General features: G+C 47.7%; 1 protein-coding gene across 5 annotated transcripts in view; it reads left to right on the top strand.

The window, feature by feature from the left end:
* MRAS (muscle RAS oncogene homolog) overlaps nt 1-23,097 on the top strand; it is a 120,073-nt gene that overhangs the window by 56,369 nt on the left and 40,607 nt on the right. For 3 of the 5 annotated variants that reach the window (XM_087712191.1, XM_087712172.1, XM_087712184.1), the window contains exon 2: nt 22,059-22,270. The exons of 1 other annotated variant lie outside the window; for it this stretch is intronic. In XM_087712191.1, coding sequence (XP_087568317.1) covers nt 22,078-22,270 — 193 coding nt within the window. In that variant the 5' untranslated portion in view covers nt 22,059-22,077. Of the gene's footprint in view, nt 1-19,814; nt 19,892-22,058; nt 22,271-23,097 lie in introns of those variants that run through there. One more of the 5 variants, XM_087712177.1, reaches the window with a different exon arrangement.

Here is a 23,097-nt window from a genome sequence, read left to right as displayed (position 1 = left end):
TAAAACAGGGTTCTCAACTAATGGTGAGCAATTTGTATATAATGTATTGTAGCTGGAGAAATGGAAAGCTAAGTATACTTTTTATGAAATTTAAAGGGGCTTATTAAGAGAACCAGTATTATGTAATGACTAGAGGACACATGCACAATTTTTTAATAGGTGGATGGTTATATTGGGCCTTTGAGTGGCATATTACACATTTAAGGTAAAGGTTCCCCTGCACATGCGTACTAGTCTTTTCCGGCTCTAGATAGATAGATAGATAGATAGAAGTTTATTTATATGCCGCCCTTTTCCCTGGGGGGACTCAGGGTGGCTCACAATCCAAGGGGGAGGGGGAGACAAACTGTTTAACATATAAGACAATACATAATTAAAAAACACAACATTCATACCATTCGGGCGGGTTACAGTCTTAGCCCCAGGCCTGACGGGATAGCCAGATTCTGAGGGCTGTGCGGAAGGTCTGGAGGGTGGTGAGGGTACGAATCTCCACGGGGAGATCGTTCCATAGGGTCGGAGCTACCACTGAGAAGGCTCTCCTCCGCGTAGTTGCCAGTCGGCATTGACCGGCAGATGGAACTCGGAGGAGGCCTAATCGATGAGATCTAATAGGTCGAAGGGAGGTAATTGGCAGTAGGCGGTCTCTCAAGTACCCAGATCCACTACCATGTAGGGCTTTATGGGTGACAAGTAGCACCTTGAAGCGCACCCAGAGATCGACAGGTAGCCAGTGCAGCTCGCGGAGGATAGGTGTTATGTGGGTGAAGCGAGGTGCACCCACAATCGCTCGCGCGGCTGCATTCTGGACTAGCTGAAGTCGCCGAATACTCTTCAAGGGCAGCCCCATGTAGAGCACATTGCAGTACTCCAGCCTAGGGGGCGGTGATCATCTCCGTTTCTAAGCTGGAAAGCCAGCACTGTACAAAGAAGTCTTTGTGTCATGTGGCCGGCATGACTCACCGCCTAAGGTGCACGGAGTGCTGTTACCTTCCCACCAAAGGGATCTCTATTTTTCTACTTGCATTTTTTATGTGCTTTCAATGCTAGGTTGGCAGAAGCTGAGACAAGTAACAGGAGCTCACTCCGTTATGTGGCACCAGGGATTCGAACCGCTGAACTACAGACTTTCTGATCGACAAGCTCAGCATCTTAGCCACTGAGCTACTGCGTCCATTTTATTACACATTTAATTAGAAGTAAATTCAAATTTAAATTCATTAAACATTACAGATTAATGCAACATTTGGAGATTGGAAGAATTACCAATAACGGAGAATGTTTGTAGTTCAGGGTTGATTAGCACTAATGATGTTACCTAATTTGAGTAATGAAATGTCTGCAAGAAGACAACCAAGCTTAGAAAGCACCAAGTATCCCTCACTGGAAGAAATACCATATTCATCTGTGATACCTTCAAGATTAACCAATTTTATTGGGAAAGAGGCTTTTTTATCAGCAGCAAATTTCTTCACCAGATGCAACATTTGGCTAAATTTTGGAAAGTATCTGGAGGCTGCACCATAGACTTTGAAGTCTGCAGATTTTATACTCCTGAGCCATACCATTCAACAGGACAAGAGAGACATCAGGTGGAATTAAGTAAGTTATTGTGACATTGTGATACTTTATAAGAATAAAATAAGAAACCCCTAGGTGGAATAAATATGATAGGATAGCAGAAACAACCCAAGTAACATTAATGTGTTCAACATTGTTGCACCAAGCTAAAGAAATGCAACAGTGGAAAGAGATTTGTGTTTCTCCCAGTTGGCTATTTGCAGTGATGATATGCAATTAATCCTTTGTGCTAGTCATTTCCTTTCCAACGTGCAACTCAGATAAAGGTGTTAAACCTGTTGCCTTACACTGCACCATTACGTTTAAATATCAGTGGAGCTGAAGAACAAAGGTAGTGTTTAAGTGTATAGGTAGTCCCCACATTACAACAGTTCATTTAGTGACCATTCAAAAAAAGTGACTTAAGACTGTGACATGACCATTGCAGCATCCCTGGGGTCCCATGATCAAAATTCAGATGCTCGGCATAACAGAGTCATATTTGACAGTTGTGACAGTTGCAGTGCCCTGGGATCATGTGATTGCTTTTTGTGACCTTCTGATGAGCAAATCCAATGGAAAAGCCAGATTCACTTAACAACCTGTAGGAAGTAAGCACCCACCCCTCTCCTAGGAAAATGAGATATTTTAGAAAATATTAAAGGGACAGAATATTTCCCCTAAAAACTCATAGAGGCAGAAACTCAGCCCCTCACCTTTGTTAATGGGCCATTAAGGCCTGGGCCAGTCTATTCTACATAACAAAGATCTACCCACTTCAGGCAGAGCCATAATAGGAATCCAAAACCCTTTCATTGCATCATCAAGGAAAGAAGTAACTTAGAACTGAGCAGGAAATTTCCCCACAGTTAGAACAATTAATCAGTAGAACAGCTTGCCTCCAGAAGTTGTGAATGCCCCAACACTGGAAGTTTTTAAGAAGATGTTGGATAGCCATTTGTCTGAAATGGTATAAGGTTTCCTGCCTAGGCAGGGGGTTGGACTAGAAGACCTCCAAGGTCCCTTCCAATTCTGCTATTGTTTTGTATCACCCAGCAACAGCGAAACCAAGCTTGGGACTCAAAAGATAGACAACCTATAGAGTTAGCTAAGACCCCACCACCCGAGAGTCTGACAGCCAATGGGATACATTTCTTGGACAGGAACAGGAAACTCTAAGGTGGAGCCCAGAGAGGGAATAAAACCCAGGACTCTCTGCCCTTTTTCTTCAAGATCCTCAAGGCATGTGATCCTCTTATCATCCAGGAGTTCCAAGCCATGTGATCCTTTCCACCGTTAAACCATCTTTCCAAACAGCCTCCATGTTTCCAGTGTCTTTTTCCCCACTTGGAACTGAACCCAGAAGGACTTTTCTTCCAACAAACCGTGGTACTAACTTTAACATGCTGTAGTGATTTCCTTAACAACTGTGGGAAGAAAGGTCGTAAAATGGGGCAAATTCACTTAACAATTGTTTTGCTTAGCAACGGAAATGTTGGGCTCAGTTCTGGTTGTAAGTCGAGGCCCACCTATACACTTCTCAGAGCCAACTATCAGTGTAAAGTTATTGGAGCCTTAGAGGGATGGGGTTCCCCCCTTCCTTTTCCTCTTGTTTCTGCAGTTCTTCCCTTCCCAAGGATCAATTATCTAATTCTGCCTTCTCGCTATGGGTCCTGAAATGTACTGATAGTTGTCAATCTTTCCAATGAACTTCAGACCGTGAGTGAAGGGAGAAAGAGGTATTCTCTCTGCTCATCCCTTTAGTTTCAGAATTGTTGAAAGATTGCAGCTCAGCAACATTCTGCTTCTGCCTACCCAAGTAATTGACAGTGATGTGAGTTTTATTTCCTGAGGTTATAATTTTGAGACTCCTGACATTACAGCTCAGTGTTCATCGAGAAGAAATGCTCCTGGCTGCCTTTTTGTGCAATTCAAGTGCTTTAAGTATATAATGTGAATCGTATGGCTTCCCTTTTTTAGCAGAGATTGAGAAGAGTGGATTTGTAGCTTCGCTTTCTTCCCTTGAGGTGAAAATTCTTGGCAAGTATCAAATGAAGCTCAGAATTATCGAAAGGCTCTCTGAAAAGCTTCTTGTTGCTTACAGAAACAGTAATAGAAAGTGTTCATGTTTGCTGCCCGGTTTGCACTAGGACTTTTAGATAGAAGGTGTTCATAGTGAGGGACAGATCTGAAGTTTTACTTGGAATTGAATTGAATTGAATTTATAAAATTTATATGCTGCCCAATCCCGAAGGACTCCGGGCAGCTTACAAAAAAGATGGGGAAAAAAACAGTTTAAAATCACAGCACCACATACATTCACTCTAATCGGGGCTGGACCTCAACAGTGAGGTCAACAACCCCAGGCCTGCCAGAACAGTCAGGTTTTTACAGCTTTCCTGAAGGCCATGAGAGTGGGTATGGTCAGGATCTCTCGGGGTAGCTGATTCCAAAGAGTCGGAGCAGCCACAGAGAAGGCTCTCCTCCAGGGGCCCACCCGCCAACACTGTCTGGCTGACGGCATCTGAAGGAGGCCCAATCTGTGGGATCTTACTGGCCGCTGGGAGGTATGTGGCAGTAGGCGGTCTCGAAGGTACGCTGGCCCTAAGCCATGTAGGGCTTTAAAGGTAATAACCAACACCTTGAATTGCGTCCGGAGACCAATTGGTAGCCAGTGCAGCTCGCGGAGGACACGTGTAATGTGGGTGTACCTCGGTGCACCCAATATCGCTCACGCGGCCGCATTCTGGACTAGCTGCAGTCTCTGAACGCTTTTCAAGGGTAGCCCCATGTAGAGCGCGTTACAATAATCCAGGCTTGAGGTGACAAGGGCATGAGTAACCGTTTGAAGTGCCTCCCGATCCAAATAGGGCCGCAATTGGTGCACCAGACGAACCTGGGCAAAGGCCCCCCTGGTCACAGCTGATAGATGATGTTCCAGTTTCAGCTGCGAATCCAGGAGGACCCTCAAATTGCGGACCCTCTCTGAGGGGCATAAATTTTCACCCCCCAGGGTTAAGGATGGACTGTCTAAGCTGTCCTTTGGGGGCAGCATCCAAAGCCACTCAGTCTTATCAGGATTGAGCACAAGTTTGTTCACCCCCATCCAGATCCTAACAGCCTCCAGGCATCGGCACATCACGTCCGCCGCTACACTGAGCTGGCACTGGGGCAGAAAGATACAGTTGAGTATCATCTGCGTATTGGTGGTACCCCGTGCTGTCGCATGATCTCACCCAGCGGCTTCATGTAGATGTTAAATAGGAGGGGGGACAAGACCGAACCCTATGGCACACCACATTTGAGGGGCCTAGGGGTCGACCTTTGCCCCCCAACCAACACCAACTGCAACCTGTCAGAGAGGTAAGAGGAGAACCACCGTAAAATGGTGCCTTTCACTCCCACCTCCCCTAGGCGTCGCAGAAGGATACCATGGTCGATGGTATCAAAGGCCGCTGAGAGGTCAAGAAGCACCAGGATAGAGGAATGTCCTCTATCCCTGGCCCGCCAGAGATCATCGGTCAGGGCGACCAAAGCGGTTTCAGTGCTGTACCCAGGCCTGAAACCCGACTGAAAGGGATCCAGATAATCTGTTTCATCCAAGGTCCATTGGAGTTGAAAGGCCACCACCTTCTCAACAACCTTCCCCACGAATGGGACGTTGGAGACTGGACGATAGTTGTTCAAAATGGCTGGATCCAGGGAAGGTTTTTTGAGAAGGGGTCTCACCACTGCATCCTTTAGGGGGTGTGGGAAGGATCCCTCCCAAAGAGAGGTGTTAATAATCCCCTGGAGCCAGCCATGCGTCACCTCCCTGCTGGCCGAGACCAGCCAGGAGGGACACGGATCCAGTAAACAGGTGGAGGCGCTCACCGCTCCCATGGCCTTGTCCACTTCCTCAGGAGCGGCAAATTGAAACTTGCTCCATAAAATATGATCAGGACCTTCCCCCGGCACCTCGGCTGGTACCGTCCAAGTGGAGTACAGGTCTGTCTGAAACCGAGCGAAACTGAACGAACTCCTCAGCTCTTCCCTGCAGGGGTTCCCCCACCTCCTCATCTTTCAGGAGGGAGTGGGTCACCCTAAACAGGGCGGCTGGGTGAGATTCCACGGACGCAATAAGAGCGGAAAAATGCATACATTTTGCTGCCCGTATCACCACTAGGTAAGTCCTGATAAAGGCTCTTAATAGTGATCGATCAGATTCAGAGTTACTAGCCCTCCAACGTAGCTCTAGTCGTCTCTTTTGGCGCTTCATATCCCAGAGTTCCTCGGTAAACCAAGGTGCCCTCCTGGATCCACTGCCGCGGAGAGGCCTCAAAGGCGCAATCCGATCCAGTGCTTCAGCCGCCGCAACGTTCCAGGCAGCGACCAAAGACTCAGTCGGATTGTGGACAAGGGAGTCAGGTATCTCTCCAAGCTCCCTCTGAAATCCCTCCAGGTCCATCAGATGCCTGGGGCGGAACTACTTAATCGGCTCCACCTCCCTGCAATGGGGGAGTAGCGTCCTGAAGTCAAGCTTCAGGAAGGAGTGATCTGACCATGACAAGGGCGAGGTCTCTATTCCCCTTAACTCGAGATCACGTCTACACTGCCCCGAGAGAAATACAAGGTCAAGCGTGTGTCCTGCTCTATGAGTTGGACCCTGAACTACCTGGGTCAAGTCCATGGTTGTCATGGAAGCCATGAACTCCTGTGCCCCATCTGAGTGTTCATCAAGAGACGGCAGATTAAAGTCCCCCAGTACCATTAGTCTGGGGAACTCCACCGCCAACCTGGCTACTGCCTCTAGCAGCACAGGCAGGGCTGCCATGATGCAGCTGGGAGGTAGGTACATCAACAGCAAGCCCAATTGAACCCTTAAATCCAACTTCAAGAGAAGAGACTCACACCCCACAATCTCTGGGGCAGGGATCCTGCGAGGAACTAACGACCTTCGGATGATAACTGCTACTCCCCCACCCCTTTACTGGTGTCGTGGTTGGTGGAGCACCTGGAACCCATCTGGGCACATTTCTGAGAGGGGGTCTCCTCCCTCTTGGCCCAGCCAGGTTTCGGTTATACATGCCAGGTCTGCCTCCTCATCCAATATTAAATCCCGGACGAGGGGAGCTTTGTTCACAACTGACCTGGCATTTAGCAGCAACAACCTGAACTCCTCTGCCACCAGGTCCTTGAGTTGAGCCTGAGGGGCCAGAACAAGGAATCGCTGTAATGTAGCGAGTCCTTCTTCCCCGGTAATGGCTAGCCCTACAGCTCCTGTCATATCTGCCCCTCCCATTCATGACCAAAATGCTCCAACATCCCCCCATCCCCGTAGATCCCCCTCCCCCATGGCCCCCATTCTTCCCGGCAGGCCACGCGTACCATTCACTCCAGGATGGGAGGCGAGTATGGGCCCCCATCCACTTCTGCTTCTGCACTCAGTGGAGGGGATTCCAGGTCGCACTCCCGATCCTATCATACTCACCAATCAAACACTCTCTTCAGACACACCCCACAATGGTTATTAAAATACAATAATACAATAATTAAATTAAAAGTGGGCACATTCTCTCTCATATACTCATACACCCAACAAACCAGCTAAAAAATACAGTTCCTAAATCCTCAGGGAAGGCACTCAGTGCGAGTCCAAGGCGGCTGGAGCCAGTAGTAGTTTGGGGGGGTTCCTCGTTCTTCTCCCCTGTGGGGCCTGGAAGTAGTGTAGGAAGTCTGAGGCGGCTGGGGCAGCTGGTGATAGTTGGGGGGCAGCTCCCCGTCCTCCTCGTCCTTGTCCCCCCTCTCTGCGGGGGCCGTGTGTCACAGAGCAGCATGTAAAGCAGTTGGTATGGCAAAGGTTCCCCATGGCCTTGCTCTGGCAGGGTTTGTGCTGGTCTTGCAGTGGACAGTGTGGCTATGACCAGCACAGCCCCCAAAATAAGATACTTCCACGTAAACATCCCCCTTCTCCAGCTACTAGTCAGCAACAGAATTCTCAGAATCCATGAGGGCTTGTGCTGGCCAACACAGCATTGTTTCCTTCTTCCTTGAAGTTCAGGTCTTCAGCTACTCACTCGGATGGGGGAGGGGGCCCTCCCGGGTGCAGGCGAGCCTTTCAAGGAGGGTGGAGGGGAGAAAGTCCTGCGAGGCTGATGGTCCCAGGTGTTCCCTCTGCTCCACAGGACCAAAACCGACTCCGGCGCCGCTGGGAAATAAGAGGCGAACCACGCGTGCTCTTCCTCCGCCTCGTCATCATCCTTGTCTGGGCTCAGAGTCCGGGCTCCATTGGTGGCGAAGGAGGCCCCGCAGCAGCAGGGCCTAGGCAGCTGCAGCAGGGAAGCCCTGAGGCTACAGGTGGAGACATCACGCAGGTGGAGGAGCTGCCTTCCGCATCGTGGTTCTCGGCGGAGGAGACGTAGGTGAGCAGGAGGAGGCCCAGGTTCTTGGCCAGCGACAGGGCCAGGACGGAAGAAATGCAGGCCCTAAATCAGCGGTGTCAAACTCAATTTCATTGAAGGCCTCATCAGCATTATGATTGCCCTCATAGTCTTACATGCAACTGGCCCTTTGAGGGAAACCATAATGCTGATGTCGCCCTCAATGAAATTGAGTTTGACACCCCTGTTTTAGAGAGTCATTGAGGCCACCTGGAGATTGATCTATATGAATAAAGTACTGTCGACCAGGGCTGAGGTGGTGGGGGCCAGCCCCTCAGCATTTCCAGGGTGGTCCTGTGGGCCAGATCTGACTACATCGTGGGCCGGATTTGGCCATGGTCCTTGAGTTTGACATGTCTGCCTAAATGAATTTTGCCCCATTTTACCTTTGAAGGTCATACAGAGAGTTCTCAACCTATGACCACAACTGAACTCAAAATTTATGTTGCTAAGCAAGACATGTGCTAAGTGAATTTTGCCCCATTTTACCTTTCTTGACACAGTTGTTACATGAATCATGCAGTTGTTAAGTTACTAACACGATTGTTAAATGAATCTGGTTTCCCCATTGCTTTTGTTTGTCAGAAGGTTGCAAAAGGGGTTCACATGATCTCAGGACACTGCAATGGTCATAAATATGAGTCAGTTGCCAAGTGTCTGAATTTCGATCACAAGACCATGGGGAAGCTTCAGCGGTCATAAGTGTGAAAAACAGACATACCGTACTTTTTGGAGTATAAGATGCACCGGAGTATAAGAGGTACCAAGATTTTGAAGAGGCTTTTTTTTAAAAAAAGTAGGTAGGTAGGTAGAGGGAGAGAGAGAGAAAAATAGAGAGAAATAGAGAAATACAGTAGGTAGGTAGGGAGAGAGAGTGAGAGTAGTTAGGTAGATAGATAGGTAGGTAGAGGGATAGAGAGAAATAGGGAGAAAGAGAGAGAAATACAGTAGATAGGTAGGGAGAGAGAGAGAGGAGGTAGGTTGGTAGGTAGAGGGATAGAGAGAGAAATAGAGATAGAGTGTTGGAGAAGGAAATTGCTGACAATCTGCAGCACCTAAGACTTTGTTTCTGCTGGCACAGTACTTGATCAATGTAATTCTCATCAATCAGAGCTTACCAAAAGGAAAGAAAAAGGTTATGTACTCTGCAAAAACGGCCTGTTTTTCACAAATAGCCTGGGGGGGTGTTGCAGAGTGCTCCTGGGAACATGGGGGGGGGGGGAAACGAGTAAAAAATGGCCTATTTTTCGCAAAACCAGCCCGTTTTTTGTCAAAAAATTGCATGCATAGCCTTATGGAGGCTTATAGAGTGCTGCTGAGGGTTGGGGAGCAAAAAACAGCCCATTTTTTGCTTGTTTCTGCCTTCCCCAGCCCCCAGGAGCTCTCTGAAAGCCTCCGTAATGATATTCATGGCCATTTTGTTGAAGGGGCGGGGCTTCGGGAGGCAAAAAATGCTGTATTCGGTGTATAAGAGCACCCAGATTTTCAGCCTCTTTTTTGAGGAAAAAAGGTGCATCTTATACTCCGAAAAATACAGTAAGTCACATTTTTTCAGTGCCGTTGTAACTTTGAACAGTCATTAAATGAACTGTTGTAAGGCGAGGACTACCTTTATCATTGTCCCATGGGTTTTCTGTGGGGCAAATTAAGGGCAAGGCCAGACTTTGTTCAGTGTAAGCTAAACCCGCTTCACAATCTGAAGGGGCCTTCCAAAATTTCAGATTTTTTTTAAAATGGGATTCAGTTTTATTATTTCGTACATGAAAATTTCCACAAAATTAAGCGCTCCTCTGTAGCTCATCTGACCCTCATTACTAGTATAGATAGGCTTTATTTCTGCTTCCATGCATTCAAACTGGGACCTTCCAAATCCTATCATGGGTTTCTTAGGTTTTCTGGGTGACATTGTTGCCAAATTCAGTTGCTACATAGTCTTATTCTCTGTTAGTGCTTGTCAAGTAGACTCTCTACAATTTGCCATGAGTTGGTATCTCACTATGTCTAAATCCTCAGGGGCGGGGGCAGCAGGGATGTGGCCATTTTCACTGGCAGAGGGTAGCAGAAGGCCATGGCAATCAAAAACGGAGCTTGGGAGAGCAATATGCGGCCCTTCCGAACTCTGTTTTCACAGGCAGAGGCACTGGGGGCCGGTCATTCACTGTTTTCATGGTGGCCCCATGGGCCAGACCTAAGCATCCCATAGGCCAGATTTGGCCCAAAGGCCTTGAGTTTGACACCCCTGCTTCATTGATTTCAATGATTCCAATATCTATGGGGTTGCAACAAAGAAGAGGGAGTCAAACTATTCTCCAAGGCACCTGAGTGTAGAACAAGAAGCAATGGGTGGAAACTAATCAAGGAGCGAAGCAACTTAGAACTGCAGAGAAATTTCCTGACAGTTAGAACAATTAATCAGTGGAACACCTTGCCTTCAGAAGTTGTGAATGCCCCAACACTGCAAGTCTTTAAGAAGATGTTGGATAGCCATCTGTCTGAAACTGTATAGGGTTTCCTGCCTAGGTAGGGGGTTGGACTAGAAGACCTCCAAGGTTCCTTCCAACTCTGCTATTGTATTATTGTATTGTATTGATTTAGGTGCGGTAGTTAGTGGATTTCTCACCCAGTAGAAAAATCATTAACAAATTGCTGTAAAGTAAATGGTAAATTTTCTAGCAGATGGCTAAATCTGCCATTCTAGCAATTAATGTTTGCTTCTTCCCCCAGTGCATGTTTGGAGATGCAGTTGGTGGGTGGTGTTTTTTTTTTTCACTGAGTGGAAAATTCACTAATTTCTACACCTTAATTTGGCCTAAATTCTGTACGCCAATGTTTCTCAGCCATTTTAAGATGGGGGGATTCTGGGAGTTGAAATTAAAGTTGGTGAGGTTGAGAAATATTGCTGTGGACTGTATCACTTGCCTGGACATATTGTCATGTAAAGCAGACACTGGAAAATGTTGGCTGACATACTTCCATTGCCTCACAGACTGCAGTAAACCACCTTATAAATAGGTTCTCTAAATGTGTCCAGTATTAGGTCCTCAGAAAAGCTATAAGCAGAGAAGGCACAGCCACTGCAGCAAAGATGAGTTGCTACTGGTTTACGCCGGTTCGGATGAAGCGGTAGTAGAAATCACAATTGGGTTGCCGAACCGGGAGAGACAGCAGGCTGACCACGCCCCTGAACCAGTTCCCCGGTTGCCCATGCCATTGCCAGCATGTTTTTTACTCCTTTTTTAATGTTCTGCGCAATTTATAGGTAACTACGCAGCGCACGCAACAAACCAGCAATAACACACGCAGCAACCCATCCCTTCACTCCAGGCATCAGTATATCATATGCAACTTTAACTGCTATAATGGAAATGACCTTGAGGGATGAGAAGAGGAGATACTGTCTAGGAAACAATCAGATAAGAGAGGGAGAAGCAAACCCCGCAGGGGCTTAATAGCTAAAGGAAGAAATTTAAGAAGGACCTGCCCTAATTGACCTGGCAGTTAAAAGTGGCTGTGGGAGATTTGTTCCTTCAGACTTGCAAGATTCTTTTAATGTTGTCTTACAATAAAGGTTTTGCTTGTGTTGTTGCCTTTCCTATCTGGGTTACCTTTAAGGCTTGACAGCTGCACTTCTAAACACTCTACAGGGGTGGCTTATTGTAAAATGTAGTACAGGGATATTTGGTGTAAATGTACTTATTGTATTTTTCAGAGTATAAGACACACCAGAGTATAAGACGCACCAAGGTTTTGAAGAGGCAAATTTTTTAAAAAAGTTTTTGCACTCTGCAAACCTTCCCAAAACGGCTTGTTTTTCATGAAAATGGGCCCGTTTTTCCGCCCCAAAAAAGCATGAATAGCCTTTAGGGGGCTTGCAAAGTGTACCTGGGGGTGGAGGCCCTCCAAAATGAGCGAAAAATGGTCTATTTTGTGTCAAAAAAATGCATGCATAGCCTCTAGGAGGCTTATAGAGAACTCCTGGGGCCTGGAGTGGGGGGCAAAATTGAGCAAAAAGTGGCCCGTTTTTCCCTCACTTCTGCCTTCCCCAGCCCCCAGGAGCTCTCTGAAAATCTCTGGCCATTTTGGTGAAGGGGCAGGGCTTCTGGAGGCAAAAATGGCTGTATTCAGTGTATAAGATGCACCTAGATTTTCAGCCTCTTTTTTGAAGGAAAAAGGTGTGTCTTATACTCCAAAAAATACAGTAAGTTTGCTCTGTTAAGGCTCTTTCTAAGCCATGGGACGGATGCAGATCCTTTTGGCTGCCCTGCATCCTGCCTGGTCAGGTGACAAGTAGCCTTGAAACTAAGTAGCTGTATCTATTCTATTCTATTTATTAAATCTATAGGCCGCCCAATCCCGGAGGACTCCAGGCGGCTTACAGAAATAAGAATATTAAGAAAAGATTAAAAACAAATAAAACACAGCAAATTAAAAGAAACACAACATGCACCCAGTCTAAGCGGGGCTGGACCTCAATCAAGAGGTCAACAGCCCCAGGCCTGCTGGAATAGCCAGGTTTTGATAGCCATGAGAGTGGGTAGGGTCCGGATCTCTGGGGGTAGCTCATTCCATAGGGCCGGAGCGGCAACAGAGAAGGCCCTACTCCGAGGCGTCGCCAGCCGACATTGTCCAGCTGATGGCATCTGGAGGAGGCCCATCCTGTGCGATCTTATCGGTCTTAGGGAGGAGTGCAGCAGAAGACGGTCTTGTAGATTTCCGGGTCCTAGGCCATGTAGGGCTTTAAAAGTAATAACCAGCACCTTGAATCGAGCTCGGAGACCAATAGGAAGCCAGTGCAGCTCGCGGAGGATAGGTGTAGTGTGGGTGTACTTTGGTACACACAGTATCGCTCGCGCGGCTGCATTCTGGACTAATTGTAGTCTCCGAACACTTTTCAGGGGCAGCCCCAAGTAGAGCGCATTACAGTAATCCAGTCTTGAGGTGATGAGGGTGTGAGTGACTGTTTGCGATGCCTCCCGATCCAAATACGGCCGCAACTGGTGCACCAGGCGAACCTGGGCAAAGGCCCCCCTGGTCACAGCCGATAGGTGATGTTCCAACATCAGCTGCGGATCCAGGAGGACCCCCAAGTTGCGGAACCTCTCTGAGGGGAGCAAATTTTCTCCTCCCAGGCTTAGGGACGGACTAGCTGGGCTGTCCTTTGGGGGCAACATCCACAGCCACTTGGTCTTGTCAGGATTGAGTGCGAGTTTGTTCACTCCCATCCAGACCCTAACAGCTTCCAGGCACTGGCACATCACTTCCACCGCTACGCTGAGTTGGCACGGGGCGGACAGATACAACTGTGTGTCATCCGCGTATTGGTGGTATTTAATCCCATGCCGGCGAATGATCTCGCCCAGTGGCTTCATGTAGATATTAAATAGGACGGGGGACAAGACTGACCCCTGCGGCACCCCATAATTAAGGGGCCTAGGAATCGACCTCTGCCCTCCAACCAACACTGACTGTGACCTGTCGGAGAGGTAAGAGGAGAACTACCGTAAAACGGTGCCTCCCACTCCCACCTCTTCCAGCCGTCGCAGAAGGATACCATGGTCGATGGTATCGAAGGCCGATGAGAGGTCAAGGAGCACTAGGATAGAGGAATGTCCTCTATCCCTGGCCCACCAGAGATCATCGGTCAGTGCGATCAAAGCAGTTTCGGTGCAGTAACCAGGCCTGAAACCAAACTGAAAAGGGTCTAGATAATCTGCTTCATCCAAGGTCTGTCGGAGTTGGAGGGCCAGTACCTTCTCAACAACCTTCCCTAAAAAAGGGAGGCTGGAGACTGGATGATAGTTTTTAAGAATAGCTGGGTCCAGAGAAGGCTTCTTGAGGAGGGGGTCTTACCATCGCCTCCTTCAGAGGTTGTGGAAAAGATCCCTCCCGCAAGGAAGCGTCCGTAATTCTCTGGAGCCAGCCTCGTGTAACCTCCCTGCTGGTCGAAACCAGCCAGAAGGGACACGGATCCAGTAAACAGGTGGAGGCACTCATTGCTCCCATGGCCTTGTCCACTTCATTAGGAGTGACAAGCTGGAACTAATTCCAGGAAGTCTGAGCAAGACCCTCCCTCGGCATCTCCGCTGGTTCTGTCCAAATGGAGTCAAGGTCCGTCCGAATCTGAGCGATTTTGTCCGACAGAAACTGAGCAAACTCCTCAGCCCGTCCCTGTAAGGCATCCCCCGTTTCCCCCCCTTTCAGGAGGGAATGGGTTATCCTAAACAGGGCAGCTGGGCGAGATTCTGAGGACGCAATAAGAGCGGGAAAATGTGCACATTTTGCTGCCCGTATCGCCACTAAATAAGTCCTAATAAAGGCTTTTAGTAGTGTTCGGTCGGATTCAGAGTTGCTAGCCCTCCAGCGTCGCTCTAGGCGTCTTTTTTTTTTAAATAGTTTTTATTAAACATTATTACCTTTAAAAACAGAAAGAAAAATACAACAACATAAGAAAAGACAAAACATACATAACAATATAAAGTAAATATACAGCCTTTTGTATCGGCATTCATTAGTTATACATTTTTTTAAGCGTAAAACATACAGATACAAATACAATTTTAAACATGCAAACCCCCCTCCCCTCCCCCCCCCCACGGTGACAGTCATTCACAGCCCAACTTTTTTCTTTCCTTCCTCATTGTTAGGTCTCTAAGCCACATCTTCTCATTACAAAGTTCAGGGATCTATTACAATACCCATGTTCACTTTTAACTTTCCCCATTTTAAGTCCCTGCTGTTTCCCCATTTTAAGTCCCTGCTGTTTTCCCATTTTAAGTCCCTGCTGTTTCCCCATTTTAAGTCCCTGCTGTTCTCCTTGTCGCCCACATATACCATGTATATCCAGCTAAGATAATGTTCCGTTTCTCCTTTGTCCCTCAGCCAACCCGTCATTCTATCCATTTCTGCACATTCATAGATCTTTTTAATTATAGCATCTTCCGACGGTATGGTAGTGGATTTCCAAAATTGTGCATAGGTTATTCTTGTGGCCACAATTATATATAGGCTCAAATGCCATATTGAACTGCTTATGTTTTCTGGTTTAATGCTTAGTAGAAGGTTCTCGGGTCTCCATTCCATGTTTGCCCCGGTAACTTCTTTTAGCCATTTTTTAATCCTTTTCCAATATTTCGTGGCCTCAGTACAGGACCACCAAATATGGTAGAATGTGCCATCCTTTCTTCCACATTTCCAACACAATGGAGATAACCCAGGGAACATCTTGGCTAACCTCGTTGGGGGGAAGTGCCACCTATAAACCATCTTGTATATGTTTTCTTTGAATGCTGTAGATATTGTAAGTTTAATGGTCTTACTCCATAGATCCCACCATTTGCCCATTTCAATTTCATAGCCAAGGTTTCTCTCCCATGCTATTAGAAGGCTTTTGTCCATCTCTTCATTAGCTTCTTGGCAGGTCAAAAATTGGTAAATCTTCGATAACATTTTCTTGTCTCCACCAAACAAAATCTTATCTAGCCCCTGAGGGTTTGGGTAGATCCCAAAACGTACCTTATCACTTTTAAACCTGTTTCTAACCTGTAAATATTCCCACCATTCCAAATTCCTGCCCTGCTGCTCTAATTCCATCTTTGTTTTCATGTTGCCATCTTCTGTCATGATATCTTTATATGTTATGTTTCTTGTCCAATTAAATACACTGGGATGCGTTAAGGCCTCTAATGGTGCCAACCAGCACGGAACCCTAAGATAGTATTTTTTCCTCATCTTTTCCCAGACCCCCATCAAAATCTTCCGAATATAATGTCCCATGAAGTACCTATGGGGGGTGTCTCTTTCTTGCCAGAGGGAGGCATGCCATCCCTGAGGGAGGTCATGTCCCTCTATAGCCAATAGGCGCCTTCTACTCAACATCACCCAATCTTTCATCCATGTCATAATTGCTGCATTATAGTATGCTTCCCAGTTGGGTACTCTGAAGCCTCCCAGTTCTCTACGTTTTTGCAATATTTGGGCTTTAATTCGTGCTTTCTTGCCTTGCCATATAAATCGAGTCACTATTGTCTCCAAAGATTTAAAAAAAAAATTCTCCAATTTAGTTGGTGCCGTTTGAAACAGAAACAAAAATTTTGGTAATACATATGTCTTGACTGTCGCAATCCTGCCCATCAGAGACAGTTGTTTGCCACTCCAATTAGTCATATCTTTAGATACCTGCTGTAGCAATTTCATATAGTTATCTACCTTGATAAAGGAACATCTCTCCGTGAGCCAAATTCCCAAGTATTGTACTTTGTGGGCCATGTTAATCCCTAACAGGCTTTGTACTTCCCTTTTCTGGTTCAGAGTCATATTCTTAATTAACAGTTTTGTCTTCTCTTTGTTTATACGTAGCCCCGCTATCCTACCGTACTCCTCTATTTTACGTAAAAGTTGTATCCCAGAAGCCATAGGATCCTCCAGGAACGGGTTATCCTAAACAGGGCGGCTGGGCGAGATTCTGCGGATGCAATAAGAGCGGGAAAATGTGCACATTTTGCTGCCCGTATCACCACTAAATAAGTCCTAGTAAAGGCATTTAGTAGTGTTCGGTCGGATTCAGAGTTGCTAGCCCTCCAGCGTCGCTCTAGGCGTCTCTTTTGGCACTTCATCTCCCGGAGTTCCTCGGTAAACCAAGGTGCCCTCCTGGATCCACTGCTGCGGAGAGGCCGCAAAGGCGCAATCTGATCTCATGCCTCAGTAGCTGCTGTATTCCAGGCGGTGACCAAGGATTCTGGCAGATTGTGGGCAAGAGAGTCAGGTATCTCCCCAAGCTCCTTCTGAAATCCCAGCGGGTCCATCAGGTGCCTGGGGTGGAACCACTTAATCAGTTCCACCTCCCTGCAGTGGGGGAGTAGCTTCCAAAAATCAAGCCTCAAAGGGAAGTGATCTGACCATGCCAAGGGCGAGATCTCTACTCCCCTTAACTCAAGATCACATCTCCACTGCCCCGAGAGAAACACTAGGTCGAGTGGGTGTCCCGCTCTATGAGTCAGACCCTGAATTTCCTGGGTCAAGTCCATGGTTGTCATGGAAGCCATGAACTCCTGGGCCCCATCAGAGTGTTCGCCTAGGGACGGCAGGTTGAAGTCTCCCAGTGCTATCAGTCTGGGGAGCACAACCACCAACCCGGCTACTGACTCTAGGAGCGCAGGCAGGGCTGTTGTGATGCAGCTGGGAGGTAGGTACGTCAAAAGCAAGCCCACTTGAACCCCTAGGTCCAACTTCAAGAGAAAGGACTCACACCCCACAGTCTCCGGAGCAGGGATCCTGCAAGGAACTAATGATCCTCGGATAATAATTGCCACTCCCCCACCCCTTTATAGGTGTCGTGGTTGGTTGAGCACCTGAAACCCTTCTGGGCACATTTCTGAGAGGGGGACTCCTCCCTCATGGCCCAGCCAGGTTTCAGTAATACATGCCAGGTCTGCCCCCTCGTCAAGTATTGTCCCGGACGAGGGGAGCTTTATGAATCACAGACCTGGCATTTAGCAGCAACAACCTGAGACCAGGGTCCTAGCTTCTCTTGCCACCAGGTCCTTGAGTTGAGCTTGCAGGGCCGTAACAAGGGATCGCTGTGACGTTGCGAGCCCTCCTTCCTCGGTAATGGCTAGCCCTGCAGCCCCCGTCATACCTGCCCCTCCCCATCATGACCAGGATGCTCCGGCCCGCCCCCATCCCCGTAGACCCCCCCTCCCATGGCCCCCGCTTTTCCCGGCAGGCCGCATCTATCACTCATTCTAGGACGAGGGGTAGGCCTGGGCCCCCTACCACTTCTGCTTATGCACTCAGTGGAGGAGGCACCAGGCTGCACCCTCGATCCTCTCATGTATACCCACAGTCACTCTCTCATACATACCCCACTATAGTCAATTAAAAACGTACAAAAATACAATAGCATAATAATATAAAATTAATTAAAATTAAGTGGGTTCATTCATCAACAATCACACCATACACACTCCATCCACAGAAAATTGCGCAGATCTTAAAAATTCCACTCAAGTGGGCTCGTGCAGATATGGAGGTCGGAACCAATGATGATGGAAGGGGGGAGAATTCCTCAGTCCTTCTCCCCTCTTGTAAGTCTGGAAAATGCAAAGGGGGGGCCAAGGGCCCAGAGTCTGAGATGGCTGGAGTAGTTGCAGGGGGGAGGGAGTAGGCACCAGTTTGAAACAGGTGGCAAGTTCACGGCCTCGTCCCCCCGCTTCTCGTCGTTGACCCAGAAGAGGCGCTGTCGAAGATGTTCCCCCTGAGGGAGCAGCAGATAGCACTGGCCGCACTGACCGTAGTGAAGAGCGAACAATGTGTCAGGCAGCAGAGTACAACAGCGCGAAAGCTCTGCAGCGGCAACAACCAAGTAAAAGAAGGCCGCACCAAGAGAGAAGGAAGGGGGGAGGCCTAGAAGAACTGCGGCAGCAGCAAGGGCCAGCTGCTCAGTCCTGGCACACATTGCTGGAACAACTCACTGCCTCCTTCTCGGGGCGAGGCACAGACCACCACTCCGACAACGCCCAGCCCAGGTCCAGCAGGTCCAGCAAGCCCAGCACAGGTCAAAAACCTCACTCCAGCAGCATAGCCGAAAGGCACTCGCCGCCCGAGCGCCGCTGCCACCGCCGCCACCATCCATGGAACGCCGTCGCCACCAGCCAGCAAGGAGGTATAAAGCACAGGAACGCCGTCCAGGGGCCGCCCGAAAGTGACCCCCTCTGTGTATCTGTGCACAATGGTGCTTAGGACAGTGTCCCCAATCTTTTGGGCACCAGGGACTGGTTCCATGAAGATATCTGTGTGTTTGTGTGTGTGTGTTTTTGTGTTTGTGTGTGTGTGTTCTGTGTTCTGTGTGAGGGTCCTATTGATTGTTTTTTAAGCTGACTAGGAGACAGTGGAGGGATAAATATACTAAGTGGTATATAGTATATACCACAGATATACTAAGACAACCCAGCATCTGTTGTTGTGTATGAGTTGTGTTTTTTTCTGAAGGTTTCATAACAGGATTAAGCCATTTGAACGTCACACATGTTGCCATGGCTACAGTAATCATTATCATGCACAGCTTCTGAGTCAGGAAGTTTCTCTCCAAAAAGTCTCCTTATTTCCATAGAACTTTCTCCCTGTTTTTTTCCATGGCTGGATTCTGAACTTCATAATCCCTTTCAAACTGTAAGGATTAATTACTGCTCTGAATGGGAAGCAAAATCATACAAATTTTCCTTCCTTCCTTCCTTCCTTCCTTCCTTCCTTCCTTCCTTCCTTCCTTCCTTCCTTCCTTCCTTCCTTCTTTCCTCTTGAATTAAGCCAGTGTTTGGAAGTCCATCCAGAAAGAACTAGAGTAGTTCTTTTTGGCTGAACTAGTATTAATGGTCGCTTTTAGGAAATTTAATGCTCACAGAAAATAAAACCGATACTTTTAGTGAGTGGTCTGAGTGAATGCCTCTGCTCGAAGTACTGTATTCCTGAAGACTTTGGCTGAGTTTAGGAAGGCCTGTATAATGAGGGCAATAATTAATTTTAACCCAAGCTTTAAAAGTTCTATTTGAATGATTGACTTCAGCTAATGAAACATTTTTGTTTGTGTGCCTGATGGGAATCCAAGCCACATCTTCCTGGTCCTCAGGCCTTTGCAGATCTTGTGAAAAGACCACACTCAAAGATCTACAGGTCTTGGCAAAGTGGCATATATTTATTACTTCCTGACCAAATCATTTCTACCTTTACTGTATATTTTTCTTAATACAACACAAACAAAGAAGACAGTAGAACAAATTTCTCAATAACAGAATAGCTAACAGATGGAGATATTTTTTTAATTCTTCTTTGTGCCTCACTGGTTATTTTGGTCAGAAGGAAATTCGACTTTGAAGCTTAGTGTTAAGTCTGTTCAGGAAGGGCTGTGTCTTCCTGATATGGTAAGTGTGGATAATACTTGATTTCCAGTGGGCACAAGAAGCACATTTACACAACTTGGTCTGCCAACCATAACCATTAATGAGCTGGTATCGTGTTTCCCTGAAAATACGACCTGTCCTGAAACTAACACCTTGCCACATTTTTCGTGTGGGCAGAAATATAAGCCCACCCCTGAAAATAAGCCCCCTGGACAACCCCCCCTCCAGTCAGGCAGAATACTGCTCACCGACCTAGCGGTATCCCAAAGGCGCCAAGTCACAGGAGCCTGGGGAAGGCACTCACATTGCTGGGCGCCTTCAGGATACCGCTAGCAATAGCAATAGTTAGACTTATATACCGCTTCATAGGGCTTTCAGCCCTCTCTAAGCGGTTTACAGAGTCAGCATATTGCCCCCAACAACAATCTGGGTCCTCATTTTACCCACCTCGGAAGGATGGAAGGCTGAGTCAACCTTGAGCCTAGTGGGATTTGAACAGCCGAACTGCTGAACTGCAGTCAGCTGAAGTAGCCTGCAGTGCTGCATTTAACCACTGCGCCACCTCGGCTAGGTTGGGGAGTGGCGTTTTGCCTGGCCAGTGGGGGGAGTTGCCATGTGGTTGCTCCCTTGCGAACTGGCTCCAGAAGAGCCGGGCACAGCCTCAGGGGTGAAGCAGCCATGAGGTGACCATGCTCACGAGCAGCCACCCAGCAAATCCCCTCTCCAGCCGGGCAGAGCGCTATTCATTGACCTAGGGGGTATCCCTAAGGTGCCAAGGCATGTGGCACTCTGCCCGCTCCCCAGCTCCCGCGGCTTGGCACATTTGGGATCCCCCTAGGTCAGCGCATGGAGCTCTGCCCAGCTGGAGAGGGGGATTGCATGAGCGCCTGTTCCGCCCCCGTCGCGCTCTGAGCATAACTTCTTCTCCGGCTTCCAAACTCCAAAACTTGGCTGCCAAGTCTTCCAGCAGGGGATTGCATGAGCGCCTGTTCTGCCCCTGTCGCGCTCTGAGCATAACTTCTCCGGCTTCCAAACTCCAAAACCTGGCTGCCGAGTCTTCCAGCAGCGGCCACTCTAGGAATGCACTCTATGGTTGTGGGCCGGCTGCCGGACTGAGAGTCTTTGGACAGAGAGTCTTCCAGCAGCCAGCCCACAACCATAGAGCGCACTCCTAGAGTGGCCGCTGCTAGAAGACTCGGCAGCCGAGTTTTGGAGTTTGGAAGCCAGAGAAGAAGTTATGTTCAGAGCGCGTCAGGGGCAGAACAGGTGCTCGCGCAACCCCCTCTCCAGCCGGGCAGTGCCAAGCCATGGGAACTGGGGAGCAGGCAGAGCGCCACGTGTCTTGGTGCCTTAGGAATACCCACTAGGTCAGTGAATGGCACTCTGCCCGGCTGGAGAGGGGGTTTGCCCGGCGGTTGCTCATGAGCGTGGTCACCTCATGGCTGCTTCGCCCCTGTGCCTGGCTCTTCGGGAGCCAGTTCGCAAGTGAGCAGCTGCCCGGCAACCCAAAACAATAAGCCCTGCCCCTATAATAAGCCCAAGGCCATATTTTGTGGGGCAAAAGAAAATAAGACACGGTATCAGGGCATGCAACAGTTGTTGAAATCCTGACTGCAGCAATCTAAGCTGAAGTATAATGGACTCTAGGAGAGAGAAAGAGAGCTTCTTCTGTTTTATTTATTTTTTATTTTATTTATTTATTTAGTTTGTCAAACATGTACAAGATAGTAGGTATAAATATAAACATGGACATAAACAAAATAAATGAATACAAATAAATGGAGTCAGTAGGACAGGGATGGTAGGCACACTGGTGCCTACACGCCCCTTTACAGACCTCTTAGGAATGGGGTGAGGTCTACAGTAGACAGTTTAAGACTGAAGCTGTGGCGGTTTGAGGATGCAACAACAGAGCCAGGTAGAGCATTCCAGGCGTTGACCACTCTGTTGCTGAAGCCGTATTTTTACTCCCAAGTGACAAAATTGTCATTGTATGATTCCCGTTCTTTCTACTTTAAGTTGGACTTTGAAGTATTTTTTAAAATAATGTGTCATTGCATTTTTTAAAGTTTGCTTTGATATTTTATTTCAATTGCATTTGAACGGATGACAGGTTACACATTTTATAATAGCAGTCAACATGCTGTTGCCAATCAACACTGTTTCAAACATGCTGTTTCTGTTCCAGATTTGGCCCAGTGGACACCATGGCTACCAGTGCTGTGCCAAGTGAGAACCTGCCCACTTACAAATTAGTGGTGGTTGGAGATGGGGGTGTCGGGAAAAGTGCCCTCACCATTCAGTTTTTCCAGAAAATCTTTGTGCCAGATTATGACCCAACGATCGAAGATTCCTATCTGAAGCACACAGAGATAGATGGGCAATGGGCAATCCTGGATGGTAAGTTACCTTTTCCAGATTTGACTGACTTTTCAATGAAAGTCCCCAATGTTTTCAGATATAAATATCTGCTATAGCTCGATATCAAGGAAGCTAAGTGAACTTAACTAGCTCCATTCAGATTATACTTATTTTATCCAAAGCAACTTACTTTTAAGTAAGTCCGCAAATAATTTGCTAGTCAGCAAATACTAGTATAACTGTGGCTAGTTCAGGGAGGATGGTGTATTTTGATCTTCTTCTGTGTCAGAAGCAGAGCAAGAGAGACTCTGCCTCTTCTCACAATTCATTTATACAGGTAGTCCTCAACTTGCAATGATTCATTTAGTGACCGTTTGAAGATACAACAGCACTGAAAAAGTGACTTATGACCAGTTTTCAGACTTATGACAATTGCAGCATCCCCAGGTGATCCAAATTGGTTTGGTTGGTTGGTTTGGTTTGGTTTATTGGTTTTGTATGCCGCCCACTCCCGAAGGACTCCAGACGGCTCACAATAAACAGGGGAGGGAATAAGTAAGACAATACAAACAATTTTAAAATCCACAACAATCACAATTAAGATGGGGCTGGGTGCTTTAACAGCCCCTAGCTTGCCGGAACAGGCAGGACTTAGTAGCTTTACGGAAGGCCGGGAGGGTAGTAAGGATCCGGATCTCCACGGGGAGCTCGTTCCAGAGGGCCGGAGCAGCAACAGAGAAGGCTCTCCCCCGGGGGGTCGCCAGCCGGCATTGGCTGGCAGATGGAACCCGGAGAAGGCCAAGCCTGTGCGATCGAATTGGTCTTTGGGAGGTAATTGGCAGGAGGCGGTCTCTCAGGTACCCAGG

This window comes from Thamnophis sirtalis, unplaced genomic scaffold (assembly GCF_051295495.1).
Source record: "Thamnophis sirtalis isolate CommonGarterSnake01/CBP01778 unplaced genomic scaffold, rThaSir2_p1.2 scaffold_1, whole genome shotgun sequence".
Taxonomy (NCBI): domain Eukaryota; kingdom Metazoa; phylum Chordata; class Lepidosauria; order Squamata; family Natricidae; genus Thamnophis; species Thamnophis sirtalis.
This window is presented reverse-complemented; position numbering and strand designations above follow the sequence as displayed.